Genomic DNA, 27660 nt, shown 5'->3' on the forward strand with positions numbered 1-27660 from the left:
ATGAAGTCTACTCTTCTTTCTCGGCTACCAGATCCCTATTTTTCGTAGACCTAATGATCTGTCATGTGTAGTTCCTAGCCCTGACTTGCAGTCAGTCTTTGTAATGGCTACTGTGTCATCACCTTCCACATGGAACTTGTGCGTGCATTTTATTTTTCCTAATCTATTCATTTGTGTAATGAACACTTGCTTTGGGCCATAACCTTGCCAGTCCTGGTCTAATGTTTTTTTTATTTTGCTCCCTCATTTTAATAACACTCTCTTTATATCTTGTCATTTTCCCTGCAGTGTCTCATTGCTTGACTTGTTTTAGAATTATGTTTGCTACTTTGATAATGGAGTCCTTTTGTAAGCCCCTACTTATCCTTTTCCTTAGGGCCCTAGTGGAGTCCTTCCAAATGGAATGTTTCATTGGACATTGGCACAAGAAAATGGAACCCCTCTTTGTGTTCATCTTCCTAACTTAATCATCCTTTGGGCTGCTGTGATTATTAGTAATTTGAAGATTATAAACCTTGTACTTCTTTCTTTAAATTTAGTCTCCTGTGTTGTGGTATCCCTACATACATGGGGATTTCTGTGCAGCGGTGGATACTTTTGCTATAGAAGTATGCCAGAATTAGTTTCCACAGGTATGTAGGCAGTGTTCAGATCCTGCCAGTTTATAAGTATTGTTTTTGAGGTTTGTATCCCCCAGGGATGAATTAATTAAAGAAAAATACTGGAGGATTTTAAAGCAGTAATCCAGGTAATAGAGGAAGCACTTCAGAGGAGATCTATGATCTAGTGTTAAAGACTAATGAATTTTAGATGAAATGCATCATGATCAGTTGCAGTTTTAATTAGGACCAGATCAGGGATGAAAGACTGGAGAAATTGAAGTATGGCTTTTTTAAAATTGTTAACTTGGATTTAGAAGGTAATATGTTCCAGAGCCTTGATGAGGATAGGAGGATTGAGAAAGGGTAGTGTTTTCGCAAGGTTGGTGACACTGGGAATATCCGAGGAGAACATATGATTTAAAACATCAGCTAACATAGTGGCCAAAATGGGAAGCTTGGTTGCAACGGATTAGTAATAATGGGATTGATTGGTGATTGAAAAGATGGTCAATTACTTTGTATATAAGAAAGTGGTGCTGTTAAAAAGGTGAGATGGTATTTGAAAATAGAGAAATGAAAATCAGGTAAATCAGAAACTAGTCTGGAAGAGGCTCAAGGGTGTAGCTGGTAGACTTAACCAAGGAATTGAAGATCGAAATGGAAGGATGTGAATAAGAACAATTTCCATTTATATAGCACCTGAATCGTTCATAGCATTCTGAAACAGTGTTTGACGTTAAGCCGCACAAGATATTTGCATGAATGACCAAGAGATTAGTCAAAGAGGTAGGTTTTGAGCTTTTTTTTTGAAGGAGAAAGGAATCCCATCATTTGAAGACATGGTCACCAGTAGTGGAGCAATGAAAATCAGGGATGCACAAAGGACCAGTATTGGAAGAGTGCAGATATTCTGAGGAATTGTAGCTTGAAGAATTACAGATGGTGTGAAACAAAACCATGGAGGAATTTGTAAACTAGGACAGCAATTTTAAAACCAAGGCATTGTTGGACCACAAATCAGTAGTTTAGCTCATAAAGGTGAAGAGTTAATAGGGTTTGGGGTGCGTTTGAAATTGCGCAACAGTTTTTGGTTGAATTCTACACAGGCTTGCACAAATAGAGGTAGTATTACAATAGTCAGAAGACTTAAATGACCTAAAACAATTGGAAAGAACAGATTTTCAGGTTATCAGGCTATTTCCAGTTAGGTGCTGGTACTTTAAGAGTGTCAGCCTTATGAAGCTACAACATAAGACTGCATGCTTGCCAAGCAATATAACCAGCAAATGATAAAGCTGTCATTTGCACAATCAATGGTTGAGGTCTAAACTCAGTCCTGTCACATCCAGTCACGAATAGTGTTAGACAATTAAAGAATTTGTTAGAGCACGGGGAGGATCCACAAGTATCCCCATCCTCCATATTGGGCGAGCCCAGCGCGTCAGTGTAAAAGATAAGGCTGAGACATTTGCAGCAGTCTTCAGCCGGAAGTGCCAAGTAGTTGATCCATCTTGGCAATGAGGTCTCCAGCATCGCAGACACCAGTCTTTCAGCCAGTTCAGTTCACTCCTTGTGATATCAAGAAATGGCTGGAGGCACTGAATACTGCAAAGGCTATAGATCCTGACAATATTCTGGCAACAGGATTGAAGTTTTGTGCTCCAGAACTTGCTGCACCCCTAACAGATGTTCTAGTATAGCTACAACACTGGCACATTGCCTGGGTATGTCCTGCTTATGCAATCTTACCAATTGCTACTCCATCTGCCTACTCTTGACTTCCATCACTTTGATAATGATCTTCATCAACGGTGCTTAGCAGTTCGGGTTTCACCATGTCCACTCCGCTCTTGACGTCATTACAGCTTTGGTACAAACATGGACATCAGAGCTGAACTTCAGAAGTGAGGCAAGAGTGACTGTAGTCCAGGTCAAGGCCATGTTTGACTGACTGACATCAAGGAGTCCTAGCAAAGACTGTGTCATTCAGAATCGGAGGTAAACTCACTCTCCTGATTGATATGTGGCATAGGGTGATTGTTATAATTATTAGAGGTCACTCCCCTTTTTTTATTGAAATTCAATGTATGAAAAATTTGGAATACTTCCATTTTCTCATCCAAGTTGTCTAGTCTTATTCTAATAATTTGAACTGGTTTGGAGTACTAGCGTGCAAGTTTGATGTAACCTCCCTGTTAAATTACTATGTTGGAACCGTACAAAATGCTGGTTAGGCCTCAGCTGGAGCACTGCATGCAGTTCTGGTCGAATGTTATAGGAAGGGATGATTGCACACCCACACTTGAGGGTGTAGAGAAGATTTACCAGGACGCTGCTTGAGCTATGAGGGATACGCTGAGATTGTTTTCCTTTGAGCAGCGAAGGTTAATAGGGGAACCGGATAGAGGAATATAAGATTGAAGGGCAGAGATAAGATGGATAGGAAGGCACTTTTTCCGCTAGTTAGTAACTAGGGGGCATAGATTTAAGGTACAGGGTAGAAGGCTAAGCGGAGAGTTGAGAAATGTTTTCACCTAGAGACTGGTGGGAGTCTGGGGGACACTGCCTGAAAGGGGGTTTGAGTCAGAAATACTTCTTCTAACATATTTTAATGCAGTATTTGGATATTCACGTGTGTTGCTATTGTTGTCTGGTGCAGATGTGAAGAGTCTATTGGCTCCCTTGTTTGCAGTAAGCATCTATGAATCTACAAATATGTATACCCGGTGAAACAAGAGCTGTGTTGATTGTTTAGATCATTGCTGTTCGTCAGCTCCGTTTATTCGCCTTATTTCCATTTCTCTTGAGACTCTTGCCTAACAAAAATTTGAGTGCTAACTTAAGTCTAGCAGAATTAAAAAAAAACTTCTGCACAGCATTACATAACCATCTGTAGCTAATAGCTGTTGTCATCACCTGTTATAATGAAGTTGCATTTTGCTTTTCATTTCTGGGTGCATTTGGAGCAGAAATACATAAAAGGAATCCTAATTTGAATTTGTTCTTGATTTCCACCTTTTTTGTTGTGCATCATTGCGTGTCAAAAGTCTGAGTTTTTTTTTTCTAAACTGCTTCTATTCTGAAGAAATAAAGCTAATAGATGAGCCACTCGGGCAGTTGGAAGTCTACTATAAAGAAATGTTTTCTGTTCCTAGCTGCAGTAAAGTGCAACATCACTTCCTAAATCTGAAGTTATTTTAAAATTTCAATATTGATGCTTCCTTCAGAATTGGATTAACACTCAAATTCTGACAAAAAGGTCACAAACCTAAAATGTTAACTCTTGTTACCCTCTCAAAATGCTGTCTGACCGGAGTATTTTCAGCATTTTCTGATTATATAATCAGCTTATCTAGTCTGTCTGCAAATACTGGCACTGCATGAATCACTTGGCTTTGGATTAAGCAGAGTTTTAAACTGCGTATCAGTACACAGATGTTTAGGATGATAATTAAAATACTGTATTTGTTTATACATTATGGCAAGTACAAACTGTGAATACTCTTGGTCATTTAAGCTGATCTTTTGAAAACAACAAAAAGCATATTTAGACTTTTTGCACTGGCAAGTGATTACTCGCAGCATTTGTGTATCTTTTGGATAAGTGTTTGTACTTTGTTTGAAATATTCATCTTTTATTGGATAGTTGATTGTATTGTGCGCAAATGTATTCTTAATATGCTCCCAAGTGGTTTGTCTGGTTCAGTGCAATCAAATAGTTATAGCAGATTTTTCCAAGATTAAAACAAATGTCTGCAAAGGCTTGTATTGTCACAAAAAGTTTCTTGGAGAAAAATGCTTACTGTAATCAAACTTATTCTTCAATAGGGTGATGGCCGAAGTCACCTAGTCTCGGAGTGTCTGGGCCTGAGCCAGAACTTGGATCTGTCAGACACCATGGTGCAACAGAAGCTGGACGAAATCAAGGATTCAATCAAGCGAGAGATACGGAAGGAACTTAAAATCAAGGAAGGAGCAGAGAACCTCAAGAAGGTCACAACTGATAAAAAGAATCTAGCTTATGTGGAAAATATGTTGAAAAAGTCAAACAAAAAACTAGATGAGCTTCATCAAGAGTTGCAGGAGCTGAATGCACACATTGTTGTGAAGGATCCTGAGCTGGCAGGTAAATTATGTACAGTGCCATACTTTAATGATTTTTTTAAAGTTTGAGCTGAAAATGTGTAATGTTCATGGACCCTTAAACAAGGAATGTGAAAAGTAAGAATTAATTTCAACAGCAGCTACAGTACAAGTTAACAAGTAGTGTGTTTATGAATGTAACTTGAGTTTTGAAAGACGGCTGCTGTGCCAACCTTTCCTCACGGCTTACCCTATTTACATTCTCAGTTGGTGACATTTGTTATCAGATGGCAGTTAAGAGCAGAGCTGGCAAAAAAAACTATGCAAATGAGTCTGCTGCTGACAGAACAAAATCATTCAAATCTTTTTCTCTTTCCAAGTGTAACTGGCAAACTCATGAATTAATTAACTGCCCATTCAAAATGCAGCAGTAAATGTTAGTTGTTTTAAAAGCAGTTGTTCAAAAGGCAAATAATTGTGTTCTGTAATTGTGTGCCACCTCTTCACTAATTTAACATATCTAACTAGCCAGATTCAGTTGGGTGCAATTTTCGGCAGTATCTGCTATTGGATGTTAGTACAGAAAGTGAATATCCGCCATTGTGCTGCATAGGTAAGTTAGGTTTATGATCCAATGTGGCCAATTTTAGGTTATTATGCATTATACAGTGCACTCCCACACTGAGAGAACAAACAAGAGTGAAGCTCCTAGATTTCAACTAATGTAGCTGTATAACATTGCCATAGAGTATCTAACAAGATGGACCTGTAGTTTCCTTCCTTCCTTTTCTTTCAAACCTCAACAGCTCCCCCCAAAATGGGTGGGAATTGTGGGAAGCACTTGGTTCAGTTTTAATTTCACTTGGTTGTATGAAGATATTCTATAACTTCATCGTCCAGTGATGTGGAATATGGACAGTGCTGGTTAACATTTTCATTTAGCTGAAAATGTCATGGTCCAGCTGTATTGCAGTATCTACATATGCTTTGTTTTGAGTACTTTATTTCCAGTTTTCTGTATTTTTTCTAAGATGCTAGTTGTAGTAAACAATTTCTCTATACCAGTTTATAAATTAATATTCAAACTTGTAAAATAAATCCCCAGGAAGGTTTTTAGTGCTTTTCTTACCTGTGTTATGTGTTATACCTTGATGTAAGTTTGTACTGTGCTTGTCAGTTCAGTGGTTTTTTGCCGAGACAGATTTAACTGCTGTTCTTCCACTACTAAAGAAAATGAGGATGGAAGTGGTTTCAACAACAAAAGCAATATTGTGTGCAATTTTTTGATTGAGCCTTGTGGGGAACTATTTTACATTGGTTATAATTATGGTTTAACAAGTTGTTCGCAGTTTGAAGTAATTTTGATTTGGATTGTCGTATGTCTTTGGATAACATACAGATATGATTGCTAATGCTAGTAATTGAGATTGAGAAAAATATTGGGTGGTCATTTGGGCTCTGTACCCCACAGTAAATTTGAATGGTTCACTAAAGTCCTCTAGGGAAGGAAACTGCCATCCTTACCTGGTCTGCTGCATGTAATTCCAGACCCACAGCAATGTGGTTGACTCTTAACTGTCCTCTGGGCAATTAGGGATGGACAATAAATGCTGGCCTTGTCAGTGATGCCCTCTTCCTGCGAATGAATAATTTTTTAAAAAAATGCACTGATCCCAACTTTACTGCTAGCTGTAAGAAGATCAGTCGGAAAAGTAAAAAGGAAAAGTTTTATCTGTGCCTTTTTTCTCTAAAGTAATGGTCATGCATATTCTTTCTGATGCTAGGTACAGAATATCAGTGCAGCATTTCTGATGAAAGTCCTTTTGTGCAAATTTTTGATTTGAGGTTAGATGTTGCTATATGGAGTAATTGAGTATTAAATTGAAGCTGACCTGTTCAGCTGTTTGAGTAAACTGTATCTCTAGGGTGTGTGTTTTTTTTTTCCAAGTTTTTATGTTTTCTCATGCCCTGCTTCTCCTATTTGTAGTATTTCACAGGGGAGACAATAACCATTTTCCTTCCAAACACCTATCAAGAAACCATTACCATTTACTCAGCAATTGCTGTTTGGTATTTTCCCAAATGTTTTGCAAAATTCAAGCTGGAGGGGTGGGTCTCTTGTGGTACACTGGTAGACATCCTGCCTCTGAGCCAGGTGCTCTGGGTTCAAATCCCACCCATTACAGTGGTGTGAAATATCATCTCTAATCATACTGCTCAGAAAATACCAAATCCATGCCTACCTTGTTTAATTGACACCGCATAAACAATCTTGAGCTATTGATTGTCTTGCTCCTAACCAACAAATCTTAACATTGTCTTTTAGACTTAATAGTTAAGGATGCCACTTGTAAGGTATAAATTTGATCTATTTTCTGGCTGTAAAATGCCTGATTTCTCTCCCTTTGAATCTGGCTTCAGTGTAATCAATTAATGATTTCTGTTTAGTTTTGTAAATATGCAGCCAAAAATCTATCTTTCAAAATGAGTGTCTTTTTATATACTTTCTTTCTGTCATGAAGCTTTCAAAGTTACTGTCAACTCCAATGACCATAACATGAGCATTTCTCAAAAACAAAGAGACTTTTATAATAGTTAAGAATCCCAGTCAGTGACGACAAAAGGCTGAAGTAACAACAAATAGAACATATATTGGCAGCAGCATAAATTTAACTCTTTATAGAGATTCCCCAGAGATTTGACATCAAGGAGGATCATGCTGACCAAGCAATAAGGTTTTCAATTAATCCAGCAACCAATCTGACTTGCAGTGGTTCCCATGTTAAACATTTGCATGTGTAGTTTGAGAAGTAGCAGTTGTAAGTGTAAAACTGGTAAAAGATTTCAATGTTCGGTAGAAATGCTGCTGAAATAAACTTTAACATCTGATATATAGAAGTGGACCTAAAGGGATTTCACGACTACAATGACTTGATAAAATTGAAATAAAGCCGTAAAACAAAATGATTAAAATGGGTTTTAAAAGAAGGTCAAAAAGCAGATGGTTTAGTAACGACCTTCCAGGTTTAATGTATATTTCATTTATTAAATATTTTGTACTCACAAATGACTGTGCTTTTCATAACCAAAGCAATTTGCAGCTATAAAGTATTTGTTAAATCTCTCTTTCTCTACACCATTGCATTGTACATATTACATTACAATGTCCCAATCCAAAATCACTTTTTGTAGTTAATTTACTTGTAGCATTGCATATGAGTAAAATGCAATTGGCATCCATTGGTTTTTTATTCAATATTCTATCATCTTTAGGAAATACTGATTGTAAATTAGCTACAGAGATGGGAAGGGATGAGACTAAGCAAGGAAGTGAACACATTGCCTTAAATTTTAAATTATCATCATTTATGGGAGTATGTGCCAAGATGCCTCAACAGGGAAAGGGGTAACGGGTAAACAGGGTTTTTTCAACTTTAGAATCTGGGAAGCAGAGTTTTGGTTAAGCACAATTTATGAAGCATGAAAAACTAGTTCAGTGGATTGGAATAACTGAATCTGAAGGTGACACAAGCATTGCTGACAATTTTGGTATCAGTCTAATATGGGTATGCAGAAGTGATCTTACAGACATGAAGTCACCAGTCTTTTAGTGGAGAGCATATGAGGTCTGAGGCTTCACTCTGTTAAACAGGGCAATTTGCTAACAGTCTAGCCCACAAACGTGGCAAACAAGTGAGTGGAATTATAAGCTAAGAAGCGGAGTTTGCACGAATGGGTCAGTGGCTTTGATCTTCCCACTAGTTTAATTTCAGAGGAAATTTCTGCTGTTACTATACTGAATGGCAGACAGCAGTCTTTCTCAGGCTGTAACTTATCAGTAAAGTTTGAATAAAACAAGGGTTCTCACTAAACTGAACAAAGGAGATGTATTGAATGAGGTTGATGGCAGAGAGTGGAGAAAGATGAGGCAAGGTTGTGCACTATGGTTATAGTTGTGTAGGATGACACTTGGAAATGATTAGGATTGTTTTAGGATTGTTTTAGGACTGTGACGGGGGAATCCTGAGCAGAAGAAAACAAAGCCTTGTACTATATATACTCAGCCACCTGGAGCGTTGGAAACAAAGGTTTCCCTTTTCATACGCCAAGGTAATTGAAACTGTCTAGGAGATCAAATGAGTTCTGGTTTATGTTGCAGAATGCCTACTAATTATGGTAACTTCTTTCCTAGTCAGAAATGGGACAACCTCTCACTTTAAGGAATATAGTGAGCTAGGAACCTACTTTTCCCATAGACCAATAACCCCTACAGTGTGGAAACAGGCCCTTCAGCCCAACAAGTCTACACCAACCCCCAGAGCATCCCACCCAGACCTATTTCCCCAAACCCACCTAATCTACACATTCCTGCACACTATGGGCATTTTAGCACATCTTTGGACTGTGGGAGGAAAACCAGAGCACCTGGAAGAAACTCACGCAGACACGGGGAGAATGTGCAAACTCCACACAGACAGTTGCCTGAGGCGAGTATCGAACCCTGGCGCTGTGAGGCAGCAGTGCTAACCACTGAACCATTGTGCTGCCCTTGGTAGGATATGGAAGGAAAGGACAAGAGTGGCTGCATGATATCAAACTTGGTTCTGCCCTTAATAGGAATTTGGCAACATGATCACTGGTCTTTGCCCTATTCTATTAATATAAAATTGTCATACAAGAGCAATTATTTTATGTATTTAAATCCAGATGAATCATATCACCTGTAATGTTCTGTTTTTCTAAAGTTAGAGATTCAACTTGTTGAACCTATTTAGATAAGGGTTTAAAATTGCAAGAGGATCTCAAAAATCAAATCTACAAAGTTCATGTGAGAATGTGAAATCTGGGTGCCTAATAAAGATCAGGTACAAAGTAGAATCTTTGTCCTGCAGCTGCAACCTGGAACCCTGTGCATTTCAGTTAAGTTTTGTGGCATTAGTCATGGACGTTAGAAAAATTAATCCACTATTAAATCCAGGTTTTTCCTCTTCCAACATTAACTTGCACCCTGCAAGGAATGAATGGATGTTTAGAAATTGACCTGTCTTCATGTGACACTGAACTTTTCTATTTAAAAACCATTTAGCAACCAGTGGTCCGTTCTCTCCAGTTTGATCAAACTGCTTTTGGTAGTTGTGTCAGTATCTATCCATTCCACCAACCTGTCCGTCCCCTTGAAGTCTCTTATTATCTTCCTGTCCATTGACAGTATTTACAAGGGTTTGTGGCTTTTTGAATGACGAGTTTTCTCTAGACTTTTTACGTTCGTATCGTTGATGTTCATCAAAAAGCAGTAACAGTCCTAACACTGAACTGTTGCAAACACCATGCATACTTCCCTCCTGTTTGAAAACCAGTAATTCACCACAGCTGTTTCTTGTCCCTGAGTCAATTTTATACTGATGCTGGCGCAGTGATAGTTTCCTTACCCTTTGACTGAGTGACCTGGGTTCAAATCCCACGTGCTCCATAGGTATGTAATGACATCTTTGAACAGGTTGATTAGAAAGATAGGTTAAATTCTTTTTTTAAAAATCCCTCCCTCTGAACAGACAATCCAGATTCAAATCCTATTTGCCTCAGCATTGTGTCTCAGCATGTTCCAGGTTGCTTAAAAATAACTTGAATCACTGATATTAAACTGACTGGTCTGCAGTTGCCAGATTTAGCTACTTTTTGGGAGTAAAGATGTAATATTTTGTAGTCCTGGATAGATTATGGCCAGCACCTCTGCAATTTCTGTCTTTAATTCCGTCAGGAACTAGGATGCATTATAACTAGATGAGGCGACCTTGCTACCTTTATATGCTCGGGGCAGTACGTAAATTAGCTCCTATATTCACAGAATTCCTACAGTGTGGAAACAGGCCATTCGGCCCACCAAGTCCACACCGACTCTCTGAACAGCATCCCAACTAGACTCCCCCCTCTACCCTATCCCTGTAACCCTGCATTTCCCATGGCTAATTCACCTAACCTACACATCCTTGGACACTATATGGGCAATTCAGCATGGCCAGTCCACCTAACCTGCACATCTTTGGACTGTTGGACGAAACTGGAGCACCTGGAGGAAACTCGCACAGACACAGGGAGAATATGGAAACTCCAAACAGTCACCCAAGGGTGGAATCGAACCCGGGTCTCCGGCGCTGTGAGGCAGCAGTGCTAACCACTGAGCAATTTCTGGCAATTTCCTGCTTAGTGTGGCTTTGGCAAAGTCCCATTCGTGGTGCTCACCAAGGGAGGTACTAACTTAAGCATCTTGCTCATGTATTCTGCCTTGCTTCTTCAGTTTTGGTGCCTAATTGTTTTTGTCAGTGGAACAATCGAACCATTTTACTGTTAATATGCCTAGACCTTTAGCTAATATAAAAGAATCAATCTATTCTCTCACTGCCCCAGTCCTTTTTTGTTTTTGGTTTTTCACTTCCTATATTCAGTCAGAGTTGCCTTTGTTTATCAAACTGACATCTGTGCTCCTTTTCTCTACTACATCCTACATCTCCCACCTTCTTGGGGGAATCTTGTTGTGGTTGCCTTCCCTTTATCCTGCTCTCCCGGCTGTACTCAAACCATTTCTTTGAAGGTTGTCTATTGCTTCTTTACGCCTCTCCCTGCCAGAGTTTTACTTGAAATTAACCTTCCTCAAGTATCTTTATCTAGGTATTTACTCCATTCTTCACTATATTGATACAAACCTTATGATACATTGCTCGTTATTCTTGAATGTGAGATTCTCCACTTGACCCCAACTCATTTACCAAGATTAGAACCAGCAATGGTTCCTTACTGGGCACAAAACATATTGATCCAAAAAATTTCCTGAGCAAACATGAGAAATTCCTGCCTTACTACACACTTAACATGATCACTGCCGTATTCTGTGTTGAAGTAATTAAATCCTCCCATTATCACTACACTGACTTTTGTCTCTTTCAGAAGTGTACTTGAATCTCCTCTAACTCCTTCCCACTATTTGGAAACCTGTGTGTTTTTTAAAAAAGAACAAGTAGACTAATTCAGAGATAGTAAGAACTGCCGATGCTGGAGTCAGAGCTAACAGAGTGGAGCTGGGGGAACACAGCAGGCCAGGCAGCATCAGAGGAGCAGGAAAGTTGACATTTAGGGTTGGGGCCCTTCAGAAATGGGGGAGGGGGAAGGGAGCTCAGAAATAGAGAGAGGAGGGGTGGAGCTGGGGAAGGTAGGTGGGATGGTGATAGGTGAGTGCACGTAGGGAGTGGTGGGGATTGGTCAGTGAGGTGGAAGGGGCAGATAGGTGGGAGAGAAGATGGACAGGTTGTTTCAGGTCAAGGAGGCGGGGATGAGAGGGAGGGTTGGTCATGAGATGAGGCTGGGGGTGGGGAGATTTTGAAACTGGTAAAGTCCACATTTAGGCTATTAGGCTGTAGGCTCCCGAGGCGGAATAGGAGGTGCTGCACCTCCAGTTCCGGGTGGTGTCGTTGTGACACTGGAGGAGGCCCAGGATGGACATGTCACCCAGGGAGTGGGAGGGGGAGTTGAAATGGTTTGTGACTGGAAGATGTTGTCGTTTGTCGTGAACAGAATGCAGATACTCTACAAAGCAGTCTCCAAGCCTCCTCTACATCGACAAGACCAAGCGAGGCCACGTTGGCAGCAGTGATGTAATAAACCACATGGATGGATGTGGAGGTGAACCTTTATCTGATGTGAAACGTTTGCTTGTTACCTTGGATGGAGGTGTAGGGGCAGGTGTAGCACTTCCTGCTGTTGCAGGGAAAGGTGGTGGGGCTAGTGTGGAGCATGGAATAGACGATGGAGTTGCGGAGAGAGTGGTCCCTAAGAAAGGCAGATAGGGGTGGGGAGGGAAGTATATCTTTGGTTGTGGGGTCGGATTGTAGGTGGTGGAAGTGGCGGAGAATGATACGTTGGATACGGAGGTTAATGGGGTGATATGTGAGGACAAGAGGAACCCTGTCTATGTATTTGTTTGGGGGAGGGGATGTGAGGGCAGAGGTGCGGGAAATGCAAGAGACGCAGTCAAGAGCATTTTCGATCACCGAAGGAGGGGAGTTGCGTTCCTTGAAGTAAGAGGACATCTGGAATGCTCGGGAGCAGAAAGCACCATCTTGGGAGCAGACGTGGCGGAGGCGGAGGAATTGGAAAGAGGGGATTGTATTCTTGCAGGAGGGTGGGTGCAAGGAGGTGTAGTCTAGGTAGCTGTGGGAGTCGGTGGGCTTGAAATGGATATCGGTTTCGAGGCGGTCACCAGCAATGGAGATGTCTAGGAAGGAGAGGGAGGTATCAGAGATGGTCCAGGTCAGGTGAATTTGAGGTTGGGGTGGAAGGTGTTAGTAAAGTTGAAGAACTGTCCTAGCTCCTCGTGGGAGTACGAGGCAGTGCTGATACAGTCATCGATGTAGTGGGGGATAGTGCCAGTGTAGCAGCGGAAGAGGGACTGTTCCATGTATCCTACGAAGAGGCGGACATAACTTGGGCCCATGCAGCTTCCCATGGCCACCCCTTTAGTCTGTAGGAAGTGGGAGGAGTTAAAGGAGAAATTGAGGGTAAGGATGAGTTCAGTTAAGCGGATGAGAATATCAGTGGAGCGGGACTGGTTGGGCCTGCGGGAGAGGAAGAAGTGGAGGGCTTTTAGGCGCACTGACCTTTACATAGCTGAGGCCAGATGCCAACTCTCTGACACCTCCTACTGCCCCCTTGATCGTGACCCCACCCCGACCACCAAAACGCCATCTCTCAAACCATTCACAACCTCGTCACCTCACGTGACCTCAAGTAGACTAATTGCTTCTTTATCGTTTCCCAACTCCAAAACCTGAATTTCTGTTTTTGATCCCTTGAGGATAGCATCTCCCCATAACACAACAATATTTTCCATCTTCAAAACAGCTATTCCTTTAACTTTCCTTTTGTGAGTCCCTTGTGCCCAAGAATGTTTTAAGTATTCATTTTGCTCTTTGTCCAATCTGAGTTATTGCCATTATATTATGCTGTCATGTGATTATTTGCATCTGGAGCTCACCGACCTTAGCAACACATGTTGCCCAAACTTACTTTATTTTCTAATTGTAACTGTTTCTGTCTAACTGCCTTTCCATCACTCTTGACATTTTTTAAGCTTTTAACACTACATTTTGATTGCAAACTTACCAAATTAGTATTGGTTATTATCCACACCTGCTTCCATTCCTCCTGGGCATTTGTTAACCTGCTTGCAAGGATATTGGTTCTAGCTCTTGTTCTGTGTAACATATATTCACCTTGAACAGGTCCCTTTTGCAAAAGAATTGGTCCCAGTGTTCCTCATGACTGAAGTCTTTCCTCCTGTACAATATCTCGAGTTATGCTTTCGCCTGCTGTATTTTGCCTATTTTTGCTCACTAGCATTTAGCTCTGGGAACAATTGAGAGATTACAACTTCTTTTGAGATCCTACTTCTCAAACTATCTGCATAGCTCCCTCAACTCTGACTGCAGGATGTCCATTTCCCTTTGTCAGTAGTTCTGACGTGGTCCATGATTTTTGGCTCTTTGACCTTTTTATGAATTGTTGGTATGGTTTTATTGACACCTTTTATTCTAACACCATACATATCAAAGAGAGGCAACATATGATAAGATTTCATATTGGCAGTAGTAAATGGTCCTTTTTATTTCTTGGTTTATTGAATCCTAAATTACTCTTGCATTTCTACTCCATGCTGCACAAGCTCTTCCGAGTCCTTTATCCCTCAGTGCCAGAATCAAAATTAACTTTACATAATTATTACAGTGAAGAAATACACTCTTCTTGGCTGTTGTCATGCAAATCTTTGATTATTTAATTTGTTATTCTCCACCTATTACATACATTCCTCGCTTATCATACCCTGGTACCCTTCCACTGGCTTAAAATATTTACTGTTCTATTTCTCTTCAGCTCTCATGAAAGGTAATTGAGCTAAAGTTTTAACTATTTCTTATCACACATGCTGCCTGACTTGAGATTTTCTAGACTTTATTTTGTTATTTTAGGACTGCTTTTGAGAGTTGTCATCCTCACCTGTATTCAATGCTAAATATCAAACAGAGTGCCATTGTCTTGGTAAATTCCTGCACTGCATCCAACTTCCTTTGGATTACTGTTCTATCTCTTCTGCTTTGGGCTGACTACATTCTGCATCCTGTGGTCCTGCAGACTTTTGTGTACCTGTGTGCCCTGCACTGAATCCTTCTGCCATGAGGTCAGAAACTCAGCATGTGTTTGAGCTGCTGGGTTCCCTACAAATATGAATCATCATGGTGCAAGAACTGTAGGCTACAGGTCATAGCTATTCTTCTATTCTAATTAAATTTTAAACAATTTAAATGAGCTTGGATGTGAATATTCGATAATAAGTATTTAACTATGTTTTAAGTTTGGACTGCCACTCTTTTCCATTTGCTTCTCGAAGCAAGTTTACCAAAAACTAAACTGCTTGGTCAAGATTAGCAAGAACTACTGAGACAGTGATGTCGCCGATTCTAAATAGAATCTAGATACTTGTGCGACAACAAAAAGTGCTGAAAATATTCAGATCTGAGAAACAGTGTTAATGTTTGAGCTCTGATGTGACCCAAGTAATTGCCTTAGAGATCTGATTTCCCCACTTTTTTGAGGAGCTGTAAGAAAGCATTCACATCAGTTGCTCAGTTTCTGCTCTTTGCACTGTATAGCTCTCCCAGCTTTGTTACATTTTTATGTGGCATCTTTTCAAAAGCTTTATGAAACTGATGACTTGTTTAATTAATCACTAATGACACAGACTTCTTTTCCAGTAGTAGTGTTGGCACTTTTTGATGCTGCCACTTGTCTGATTTGTCAAACCTTGTTCAACTTCAGCTTAAATGGCATGATGTTATAGTCATAGAGACTTAACCAAGCTGGGAATGATTGAGATCTAAATATTCAGGGTTATTGGTTCTTTCGCAAAGATGAAAGAATTAGGGATGTGGTAGGTGGGTGGGAGTAGCACCCCTGATAAAAAGCCACTTCTACAACAGAAAGAAGAAATTTCAGTAAGGGTAATCAAGCTGCAGAAATAAACATAAGTAAAGTTGTGCAGCAACCTGAAAGATTTAAGTGGTGCCTTGTATCCCTAACAACTCATTGGAATGGATTCCCTGTTAGTGATATTAATTTAGTTATGAGGTTCTGATACTCTTCTTTTTCTTAAAAAAAAGACAATAAAGCTACCTGTATGTTACTTCATCTGCTCATGCTTTTGAGGGAATAGTTGCCCAAATCCAATGAGCAATACCAAAGAGAAGGGTCAAGAGCTCAGGCAGCACGTCTCCCATCTCTGTAAGGAATATCACGAATATGGGCTTTTTTGGGGTATGGAGTTTATACTGGAGCTGACAACCTTTTATTTGAAGACATTTTGTTTGTAAAACCATATCCGTATCTATTTTGAGCGTTGTGGAGGTATATTCAACGATGGCTTGCAAATAAGGTTTGGGTCATCTGAAGAGGAAATATTTGCTGAGCAGCAGGGAAGATGTGGGTGAGTGGCACTACGTATTTGTTCTTGCAGAGAGCCAGCACAGACAAGACATGATGAGTAGCCTCCTGCATTGTAAATCTCTTGTATAGTTTTAATCATAATTTCATGTGAGCAGCACTGCCTAAACCTGTCAGTTGCATGCCATCTTCAAGAATGTACCGGAGTTTGAAGCTCTCATTTTAATATCTTCACCATTTCTCCTTGAGGCAGTGTTCTGGAGCATCTTTCACTTGTCCAATTTCAATAACTAGTAACTTGACAAATATCTCTTGGGCTAATCAGTTATGTGTTATGCATACAATGTAGAATTCTAAAAGGAAGCAGAACTTAATCATGACAGTTATCTTTGTTACTTGTAGTGCCACACACTGACCCAGATAGGCAGAAAAATTAAAATTGATAACCTTTGCCTGGAAGGTTTGAGATTCCAGGGATCACTGTTGTGCCAAAGCAGTACAAATGCTAGTTTCAACTAAACTGGAAAAAGCTTTAATTTCCTTGTATATGGGAGTAAATAGTGGAGTGGGGAAAGATTTAAACTGGTGGTGTGGAAGGAGCAAATTCAATTTCTGCTTAAATGGCATGATGTTATAGTCATAAAGACATAACCGAGCTGGGAATGATTGAGACCGAAATATTCAGGGTTGTAGGATGATTTTGTAAAGATGGGGAAAATCAGGAAGGTTGCAGGTGTTGGGGTGGGTTGGAGTAGCCCTCCTGGTAAAAGACAGTTCTATAGTAGAAAGAGGGAATTTCAGTAAGGGTAGTCAAGCTGCAGAAATATACATAAGTGCAGTTATGCAGCATCCTGAAAGATTTATGGCTTGTAGTAGTTGTCTTCAAATGGAGTGCAGAAACCTGGAGGTTTCAAGTGCATAGATTTCTTTTTTGAAGATGGCAGGATATTTTGAGAAAGCAGATAGCAAAATATGAGGTATAGTGTACAAAGCAGGGATCGTGTGCTAAATATAGGCCACAATTATGAATTGCATCTAGTTCTATTCGCCACTTTCTAGGAAGGATGCGTATGCCCCACGAAGGATACAGAGGAAATTTACGATAATGTTTCCAATGATAAGGAAACTTATCTATGAGGTTAAGTAGTAGAATGGTTCCAGTGATGGAGAAATGTAGCTGAAGACTAGCCTGGAGAACCTTATGGTGTTTTTCATGGCCCAGAGGATTGAGGGGAGATCTGTTGGGAGGTATACAGAACTATGAGTTGAATAATGTAGACTGGGCAAAACTGTTCCCATGAGTCAATCCTACATCTACTAGGGGAATCCATATTCTGTGTTTTTAGGCAAGACAGTGAGGGGATATGAGGAAGCTTTTTCTCTTTAATGTAGTGAGCAGTAATGACCTGGAACTCGCTGTTTAACAGGGTTGTACAGTGAAGATGAGTAATGATTCCAAAATAAAAAATTGGGCTTTTGAGGGAAATAAACTTAGCAGGTGACAAGGTACTTGATGGGTCAAATATCCTTTTTCTGTGTCACTATGACTGACTTCGAGTTTAACAATGATCAGATATATCAAGGTCTACTGAAGGAACTCTCTAAAAATAGGGGCTATGGGCGATTTTAATTTTCTCCCTTTCTGGGAGAAATAAAATAGTTCAAGTAGCAAAGACAATGTATTGTTGGAATAGAGTTGTAAATTATTTGGTAAGGAACATCTTGTTAATACTAACTTCAATTATATAAATATTATTAGATTAGAAAGGATGGTCTGAAAGCAAGGTTATAAATTTTAATAAAGTATGTGTTGAAGGGATGAGAAATGAATTGACCACAGTAAATTGGATTTGTTAACAGCTGAACCTACAAATTGATGCATTCAAATAAGTATTTAATACAATACAAAACCAATTCATATTTCCAAAAGACAACAAATAAGGAAAATTGACTATCAGGTTAAATGCTTGAAAGAACGCTAAGAAAAGTAGAAATCTAATTAACTTGAGAGCTGTAAAAAGCCAAAAAAAAATTAATGCATTAATGAAGGAATATGTAAAGAATGTGCAAAGAATACTTAGGCAGGTAGTGAGTAATTGTATAAATGAGAGAAATGTAGTGGTAGATGGTACTGTGGACCCATTAAAGGAAGATCCAAATGAGATTAATAGTCAGTAAGGAAATGACAAAACTTCTTACCAAGGAAAAGATTCTGTTTGTCAGCATGTGGCAAGTGTTCCCCTTGACCTATATTGTGTGCTCTGATCTTCTCCGTATGTTGTTGGATTGGATTAAAGAATCAAAAGGTGTGTTATCTAAATTTACAGATTACGTTGGGTTATAAGACAGTAATTTGTGTAAGAAGGTTACGGTCATAAAGTTATACAGTATCAGTGGTCAGACTTGTGGTGGATGGAATTCCATGTGGGTGAGTGAGGTCATCTACACTGATCAAAGGAAGACAAACTAGAATGTTAATAGTGACGATGAGCAGACATATTGTGGTGTTCATTTTTTTTGTACCAGAGAAGTAGCCTTTAATAAAAAGGCTGATGGAATACTAGCCTTCATCTCAGAGAACCTGGAATGCCCAAGTTAAATATGCTTCAGTTAATCACACCGTTTGGTCAGGCCATGTCTGCAGTTTTGAGCGCAAACTTCTGGAAAGATAATATATTGGCTTTTGAAGGAATACTCTGCAGGTTTATTAAATGTCAATGTTGTTTTGAAGTGTAAATTTGAGACATGTTGCAGAAACTTCATATTACTTTTGAGTTGAGAAAGTTGATGAAATCTAATCATGTTTTAAAAATAACACAGCTCAATAGGAAGTTACAGCAATAGTTCCCTTTTGTAGAGTTCAGAATAATGGGTTATGTTCTCAAATTCAGGCCTGTTTGAGTCATGTGAAATTGGGAATCTCAAAGCAGTGGAAATCTGAAACATTCCCGTAAAAAGCTGTGGATATGCAATCATTTGAAATGTTCAAGGTAGCAATAGACTGTTGATTTGAAATAGTAATAATGTTGAGGGGCAAATGAATTTGAGGTACCAACCAATTTAATATCTAGTTTGGGTGGCATCTTTGGATCAGGCTTAAGTGATTCAATACCATACTCTTGATTCTGTTTTCTTATGTGGAACATTAAAACACCTATACCTAGCTATATTTGCATATGACCTTGCATTCATGAGCTGCTTTTTCACCAGGATTGAAATTATCAGATTAGCTCCTCTGCCACTTTATTCCCTTTCCACTAGTTCACTGGGTTGCGTCCATACTTTCTCAGAATTTAGAAGAATGAGATTTGATCATCTTGAAGCATACAAGGTCATGAAATGACTTGAGGGCAGATATAGAGAAGGCATTTCCTCTTGGAGGGGTTATAACTGAGGACCATAGATTTCCTTTTAAGACAATGAGTTGTTGGTCTATGGAATTTTCTTTCTCAAAGCACTGCTTGCTGACTTTTGATGGACAATAATCTAGGGTTATGGAAGCAGACAACGAAGTGGCCTTGAAACCATATCCAGCTCAGCCATGATCTTATTAAATGGCAGAACAGGCTTAAAGGGCCAAACAGTCTATTTCTGAACTTAAATCCTGTGTACCGATGAACTACCTGAAAGGCTTACCTGCCTTCAGCCCTGAATTTGTTTTTTTTTCTCTCTGGTATTTTGCCCATCTGCCCTCATGCCTTCCCAGTGCTCATCTTGTCCATGGGCCCCCAACTCCCGCTTTTTTCAATCCTATTCCCATTAAACTGCTAACCAGCTAACTTCTGTCTTGTTGGCTTCCGTGTTAATTTTTAAATGATTTCTTCTGTTCAGGTATCTATTGTGCTCGCCTTAAAACTGCCATTATCCGCCCCAATAAAAACCCTTGACATCCTACTTCCTTTCAAAGTATCAACCCCCTTTTCCTCTCAAGTACTTGCATATGTTTCTGCCTCTCAAATCATTTCCCAAATTTCCTGCAATTCCAACTGAAACCCACCAATATTTCCACCCTTCCTAATATATTAAAATGGCTCAAAGGATTCCATTTGAGACTGTGACTTTCCCCTCACTTGTCATCCTTCAGTCTGCAGTCTTTGACATAGTTGATCAGAAATGCTTCTCAATCCTATTCCAGTATTGTCCAATTGAGTGGGACTGCACTCAGTTTGTATTCAATCTTATCTGTTGAATCCTAGCCAGGGAATTGCCACCAACAGTTTTTCGTTCTGTTCCTGCACAGTTATCTTTGGTGAACCAAGGATCTATCTTTGGAACCTACGTATTTTTCAGCACATGCTGCCCTTTGGCAAAGTTTCCAAAAACCTATCAATTTCCATGTATACTGTGGTGATGCCCAGCTGTACCATCTCTCTTGATCCCAGTCTATTATCTCTAAATTGCCCTGTAACCAATTATGTATATCTTTGGTTACTGCCACAAATTCCACTCCTTCACCACTGACACCATCTTCTCCCTGATAGTGAGCTGAGGCTGAACCAGAATGTTGCTATCTCGGTGCCATAATTGATCCTAAACTGAGCTTTTGAATACACAGTTGCTTTTACCAAGAAGGTTTTTTTTTACCTCCCATAACATCATCCCACTCTGATCCTTCCAGCTCCCTTGCTGCTGAAGTTCTCATCCATGCGTTTATCACCTTTATACTTTGCACTGCTTGCCAGCCTCCCAAATTCTATCCCGTGAACCAGAGATCATCCTTGTCTGTGTCCTAACTTTTGCCAGGTTTCAAACACTCGTCATACGTGTTCACTGACCATGTTGGCTTGTGGTTAAGTAACATCCATATTTTCAAATTCTTCCATGGCCTGCCTCATGTGGGACTGGAGAACAGAACTCGACAAGATGCCTGCACTCATTTGGTTACAGCATCCTGAGCAAAACTGATTTTATCATTACATCATTGGATCTGCATGGATCTGAAACCTCATCATCTTTCCTTTAAAATACTCCTTAATACTTAACTCGTTGATCAGACTTTTGAGTAGCTTCCTTTTATCTCCTTGTATTACAAGATGTCATTTTGTTTTATCTCTTATTTTGTCTGTGGACCCCTTGGAATATTTTATTACATTAAAGGTACTATATAAAGTTGTGAATAACTGCTAGTTTTATAATTAGAAAATGTTGAACATTCTGTTGTCAACATTTAAAGACTCAATTTTTTTTTGTGTAGCTCAAGAAAAATTAGTAGAAGCCACTATCTAATTGTCCTTGTTCCAATCATAATGTATCACGGATATAGGGTTGCCAAGGACCAGTGAGCAATGGTAACCAAAAACCATTAATTGATGTTCCACAGACAAGTTACAGTGCTCAAGATCAATGGGCATTGTTTCCTACAGCAACAGTTTTTTTTTGAAATACTGAATCCTTGCCCCCTTTTCCTGGCTTGCCTTTACTAACATTGTTGACTCAGATGTGTCTTTCTCCGTTCATTTGCTTGTGTTTAAATAGATATCGTGGAGATTTAGAGAGCCATGTAGAGACCATCGCTTGGTCACAATTTTGGTATGACCTCTTTTGAGAATCCTCTTCTGTATTATTTTGTATTTCATTAGTTCACCTTTCTCTATGCTAAGATTTAAGCTTCAGGGTGTTGTTTTTCAGTCATTGAACATCTACTTTCCTTCTCTGTTAGCTGCTATTTAAATCTGTAAAGTGAACTTCAATGGAATCAAGTACGCTGATTTTGTGAATTGGAAACAAAAGATAGCGTTTAGTGATTGTTGTATATGTATCTTTATGTGCTGTCAAGTCATTGCTTTCATTTTTGATCTTTGTAATCTGAGAGTTTAGGTTTGCAAACACCTTGCATGAGACAGGGTAAGCACCAGAGGACTGCAGCTTTTTACATTGTTCTTTTTTGAGTTATGCTCACTGTTTTTCATATCATTGAGCTAGTCAAGAATCTTTTAAGCTATGCATAGATAGAATCTCTGAACACAACAGAATTTTTGCCAAGCATTTTGATTTGATAGATGAATTTGGGTTCTGAAATAGGCAGGTCCAGTGAGGATCATTGAGTGCTGTCATGAAGTTTAAATTCTTTGAAATTCTTTTGAGATGGAAATTATTCACGTGGGACCCCCCCCAGAGAGCAGTTACGCTACTCGTTATTGAAAGTGGCAGTATATCCTTGCCCCTTTCTTTGTTAGGGGAGGAAAAATAAATTTTGCCAAACAGATTCCCTTAGACTACCACACCAAGGGATGGCATTGAGATTTTTTTTAAAAAAGAAAAGTTACAGCAAAGTTACTATTTTGATGCCCAGCACAAGACATTTATAGAATTCCATACACAAGTCCTTTGTGATTTCAGATTGTCCACGAACCCCGGATACTCCCAACCCCGAGTCTACAAATAATAGCCTCATTGCTGCCTTGAAGAAGCAATTGGACATTGAGCTGAAAGTGAAGTTGGGAGCTGAGAATATGATTCAGATGTACTCGAATGGATCCTCAAAGGTGGGTTAATGTGCTAAAGTACACCTGCAGGATTGATACACAATAGAACTATCTATGTTCAAACATAATCTATTTGAACTAAAACATGTTTATTTGCCCGCTAATACACCTGTTTGTTTTCAATTTGAGCCTGAACTAAACTGGATGCTAATCTCTCAACAAAATTATGGCAGTTGAGCATCTTGTTAGGCTGATGTCCGCTTATGCTGTATTCTCAAGTTATTTTTTAAAAAGGCAGTGTTTTTGCTACAAACAAAAAGTAAATTTGGTGGAATTCTCTTGAGTGCAGTTTTAAATGATCTTGCTGGACTTGGTAAATCCCAACAAACTTATTTTCAGGTATCAGTTCAGCTGTGCAAGATCCAGATTGTTGATCATGTTTGTGTGAGTGTTAAGTGCAGTACAAAAGTAGCTAAAATATTTTCTACTGTATTGAAAACAGACCAGGATTAATATCTTCTCAAGGTCGTACTGGATTGAGTTTCACTATTGATCAAAACCTAGTGGGATCTGATACAGTCCAATATGATGATTGCTAGCCTGAGATGGCCGGGGCGGAGGTGAACGTAGATGCAGCACATGGCCTTCTTGTGAACTTGGAACTAAAGTTGAAAGACTGAAATGGTGTTGAGCAGTGATTCCCAAACATTTTTGCATTGTGACCCCATTTTAATGCTTGACAGAGTTGGTGTTTCAGAGGCATGAGACTGCAGAATTTTTAAGTAACTTTTTGCTGCTTTTCAGGGCAGAAATTAGGCCTGAAAGGTCACTCAGTTAAACCATGTCCATTATTTAACAAGGAAAGTGAGGATTTAAACGGGCCTACAGCCCTCAGCTCAGTTGCTCTGAGGAAGAGTCACTCAAGCTGAAATGTTAATTGTGGATTTCTCTCCACAGATGCTGCCAGACCCTGCTGAGCTTTGCCAGCAATTTTTTTTTTTGTCAGTACTCCCTCACTAGGTTCTGTGGGGTAGACTGGTTAGTAAAGTTAGATCACGTGGAATCCAGGGAGAACTAGCCAATTGGATCTAAAATTGACTTGATATTAGGAGACGGTGGTGATGGAGCATTATTTTTCAGACTAGGGTCCAGCAGGGATCAGTGCTGTTGTTTGTCATTTATGTAAAACTATTTTGATTAAAATATAAGAAGCATGGTTAGTAAGTTTGCAGATGACACCCAAATTGGTGGTTAGTAGACAATGAAGAAGGTTATCTAAGAGTACAGTGGGATCTTGATCAGTGGGGCCAAAAGGCTGACGAACAGCGGATGGCGTTTAATTTAGATAATTGCAAGGCAAACCAGAGTAAACGGTAGGACCCCAGGGAGTGCTGCCGCATAGAGACCTAAGGATTCATGTACATAGTTACTTGAAACTGGCATCACGTTTAGACAAGGTGGTGAAAACACTTGGAACGTTTGCCTCCATTGCTCAGAGTGTTGAGTACAGGAATTGGGGCATCATGTTGCAGCTGTACAGGACGTTGAGGCCACTTGTGGAGTACTGCATATAGTTGTGGATGCCCTGCTCTGGGAAGGATATTATTAAATTGGAAAGGATTTACAAGGGTATTGCCAGGAATGGAGGGTTTGAGTGAGGAGGATAGGCTGGGATTTATTTCCTTGGATCGTAGAAGGCGTACTGATGACCTTTTATATCGTGAGGAGCATAGATAAGGTGAATAGCCAAGGTCTTTTCCCTAGATTTGGGGAGTTCAAAGCTAGAGGGCATAGGATTTGGAGTAGATCTGTAGCTCGGATTGTGGGTGTTGAGGTTGGTTGGCTCGCCGAGCTGGTTTCTTGTTCTGCAGACGTTTTGTTACTGTGCTTGGTAACATCCTCAGTGCAGCCTCTGAAGCGTCAGTGTGTTTTCCCGCCTGGTTTTTAAACTCTGGGGTCCGTTGCGATGGATTGCCTCACTTCCGGGTTTCCTCCATAGTGGAATGTATATGGGGTCGAGTTCAATGTGTTTATTAATAGCCTGCTTCGTGGAGTGCCATGCTTCCAGGAATTCTCATGCTTGTCTCTGCCTAGCCTGTCCCAGGATCTTGGTGTTGTCCCATTCGAAGTGGTGGTTCTCCTTGTCCATGTGGATTGAGATGAGTGAGTATTGGTCGTGTCTTTTTGTAGCCAGTTGGTATTCATGTACTCTTGTTAGTTTCCTTCCTGTTTGTCTGATGTAGTGTTTCTCGCAGTCTCTGCAGGGTATCTTGTAGATGACATTGGTCCTGTCCATGGCGGGGAGTGGGTCTTTAGTTCGGGTGAGCACTTGTCGTCGGGTTGATGTGGGCTTGTGTGCCACTCTGATGCCCAGCGGTCATAGGAGTCTTGTGGTGAGTTCTGACGTGTTCCTGATGTAGGGTAGTGTGATGTGTGTCGGGGCGTGTAGAATCTTTCTGATGCTGTTCCTGCAGGCATCTCCTGACCCAGTTCTTTGGATATCCATTATCCTTAAGCACTTGGAAGAGGTATTCCTCCTCCTCTTGGCGTAGTTCTATGTTGCTGCAGTGTGTTGTTGCCCTTTTTAAATAGTGTTCGCACGCAGCTTCATTTGTCTGTGTTAGGATGATTACTGATGAAACAGCACAGAACTACGCCGAGAAGAAGAACACCTCTTCCAGGTTTTCAAAGATGATGGATAGCCAAAAAACTGGGTCAGAAAAAGCCTACACGAACAACACCAGGAAGATGCGACACGCCCCAACATACTCATCACAGTACCTTACATCAGGAACACATCGGAACTAACCACGAGACCCCTACAACCACTGGGCATCAGAGTGGAACTCAAACCCATAGCAACCCTACGACAACTGCTCACCCGAACCAAAGACCCACTACCCACTATGGACAGGACTAATGTCATATATAAGATTCCCTGCAGAGACTGTGAGAAACACTACATGGGACAGGAAGGAAACTAACAACAAAGGTACACGAACACCAACTAGCTACAAAAAGACACAACCAATACTCACTCATCTCTATCCACATGGATAAGGAGAACCACCAATTCGACTGGGACAAGCAAAGCGGAGACAGGCATGGGAATTCCTAGAAGCCTGGCACTCCACGAAGAAAGCCATCAACAAACACATAGAACTCGACCCCATGTACACTCCACTGCGAAGGGAAACAGGAAGTGAGGTAATCAAGCTCAACGGACTCCAGAGTTTAAAAACCAGGCGAGAAAACACAACGGCACTTCATCGGAGGCTGCACTGATTTGATGTTACCCAGCAGGATAATGAAATGTCTGCGGAACAACGAACCAGCTCGGCGAGCCAACCAACCACAAAACTAGAGGGCATAGGTTTGAGATGAGAGGGGAGAGATTTGAGAGAGACCTAAGAGGAAATTTTTTCAGAGGGTGACCCGCCAAAGGTAGTAGTAGATGCAGGTACAGTTATAACATTTGAACGGCATCTGGATACGTACATAAATAGGAAAGATTTGGAGGGATATGGGCCAAACGCAGGCAAATGGGACAAGTGTAGTTTGGGAAACCTGTTTGGCATGGACTAGTTGGACCAAAGGGTCTGTTTCCATGCTGCATGACTCTCTGACTCCAGTTGGAGCTCCCTGGCAGCCAGTGCTGACTTGGAGCTCATGACCCCAAAATGTGTTTTCATGATCCACACATTGGGAAGCCTTGGTGGAGAGACGTCATTACTCCACGTCTGAGTACTCGTTGATGACCTGCTACTAAAATGGAAAGTTTAAGCAAAGCCTGGCAGTTAAGTGTGAATCGGCATAAATGGGTCCATTCTCCATAGTCCCTCCTGTATGACTCATTCCATTCGCCAACCAATCAGTACTGTCCTCGCTTCCAGTATGAATACTGGGTTTTCTCTTTAAATTGCTATTTTTACAAAGTGTCTTGAGTGCAAGATGATAAGCTTGACCATGTTGTCTTTTCAGCAATACTCAAGTGGAAAGTGTTCTTTTTCCTATACTGACTTTCTTCACATTGGTCACGCAAAATTGACACATACAGTAAACAGTGAGATTTGCAGTAATTTTATCTGCAAGTTATATTTGGAGATTCTATTGAATATAATTCACAGAATCACAATTATTCCAGTGGGGAAGGATTCTGTTCAGCCAATTGTACCTGCACTGACTGTACTATATGATCTAATGCCATTCTCCTACCTTTTCCCCCATATCCTACACCATTACTATCAAAAATACCATCCAGTGCATTCTTGAAGGCCTTGGTTGAACTTCCCATCACCACATTTGCAGACAGGATATGAAGTGCACTAACGGCTTACTGTGTGAAAGTATTTCTTCTCCTATCAATAGTGCTTCATTTGTACATAATTTTAAATGTATGCCCTCTTGTTTCTTTTACAGGTGAAAACAACTTCACCCTATCTATTCTGTCCAGCCTGCTTATGATTTTCAAAAACTGTGTCAAATCTCCCCTTAGCTGCTGCCTTTCCAGGGGAACAGTCCCAAATTCTTCAATCAATCTTCATTGCTCAGGTTTCTCATACCTGGAGCCACTCTTGTAAATTGTTCCTGCAATTTCTCTGGTTCATTTACATTCTTCCTATAATGTGCCCTGAAATAACTTGAGAGAGGCTGGTAACTCGTCACCAAGTCACCTTTTTATTTGCGTTTAGAAATTCCTTGACTCTGGCACAGCCTTGTCAGAGTCAGCACCTAGAGTATCAGAATCTCTGACACTCCCCTTTTTATCTGTCAGCCAGGGCTCCTTGATTGGACCAGATTAACAGCCCAAATCTGGGAACTTTATATTCTATGATATCCAGCTGGCTGACCTCATTACAAGCATTACATTTCTCTCCCTCTGTGTTGGAGGGCATAGGCTGGCCCTTTTTTCTTGATAGACCGCCCAGGAGACGCTCCGAGTCCGGTTCCTCCGACTGTGTCCAGTACAGACGGTGTGTAATGCACAGTTCTTGCACCAGGAATGCCTCGGTAGAAATTGTGTGGCTACATCCATCATGATCATCTGGATTCAGAAGTCTCGTTAA

At 40.3% G+C, this 27660-nt stretch overlaps 1 protein-coding gene across 1 annotated transcript; it reads left to right on the forward strand.

Moving 5' to 3' along the window:
• Nucleotides 1-583: 583 nt before the first annotated feature.
• Nucleotides 584-27660, forward strand: LOC125484140 (serine/threonine-protein kinase N2-like). Its single transcript, XM_048601547.1, has 4 exons — nt 584-632; nt 4431-4728; nt 22509-22654; nt 27514-27660. Exons 2-4 carry the CDS (start codon nt 4500-4502, stop codon nt 27658-27660), a joined length of 522 nt encoding a protein of 173 aa, XP_048457504.1. The 5' UTR covers nt 584-632; nt 4431-4499.

Source organism: Rhincodon typus, chromosome 10 (genome assembly GCF_021869965.1).
Source record: "Rhincodon typus isolate 14 chromosome 10, sRhiTyp1.1, whole genome shotgun sequence".
NCBI lineage: Eukaryota > Metazoa > Chordata > Chondrichthyes > Orectolobiformes > Rhincodontidae > Rhincodon > Rhincodon typus.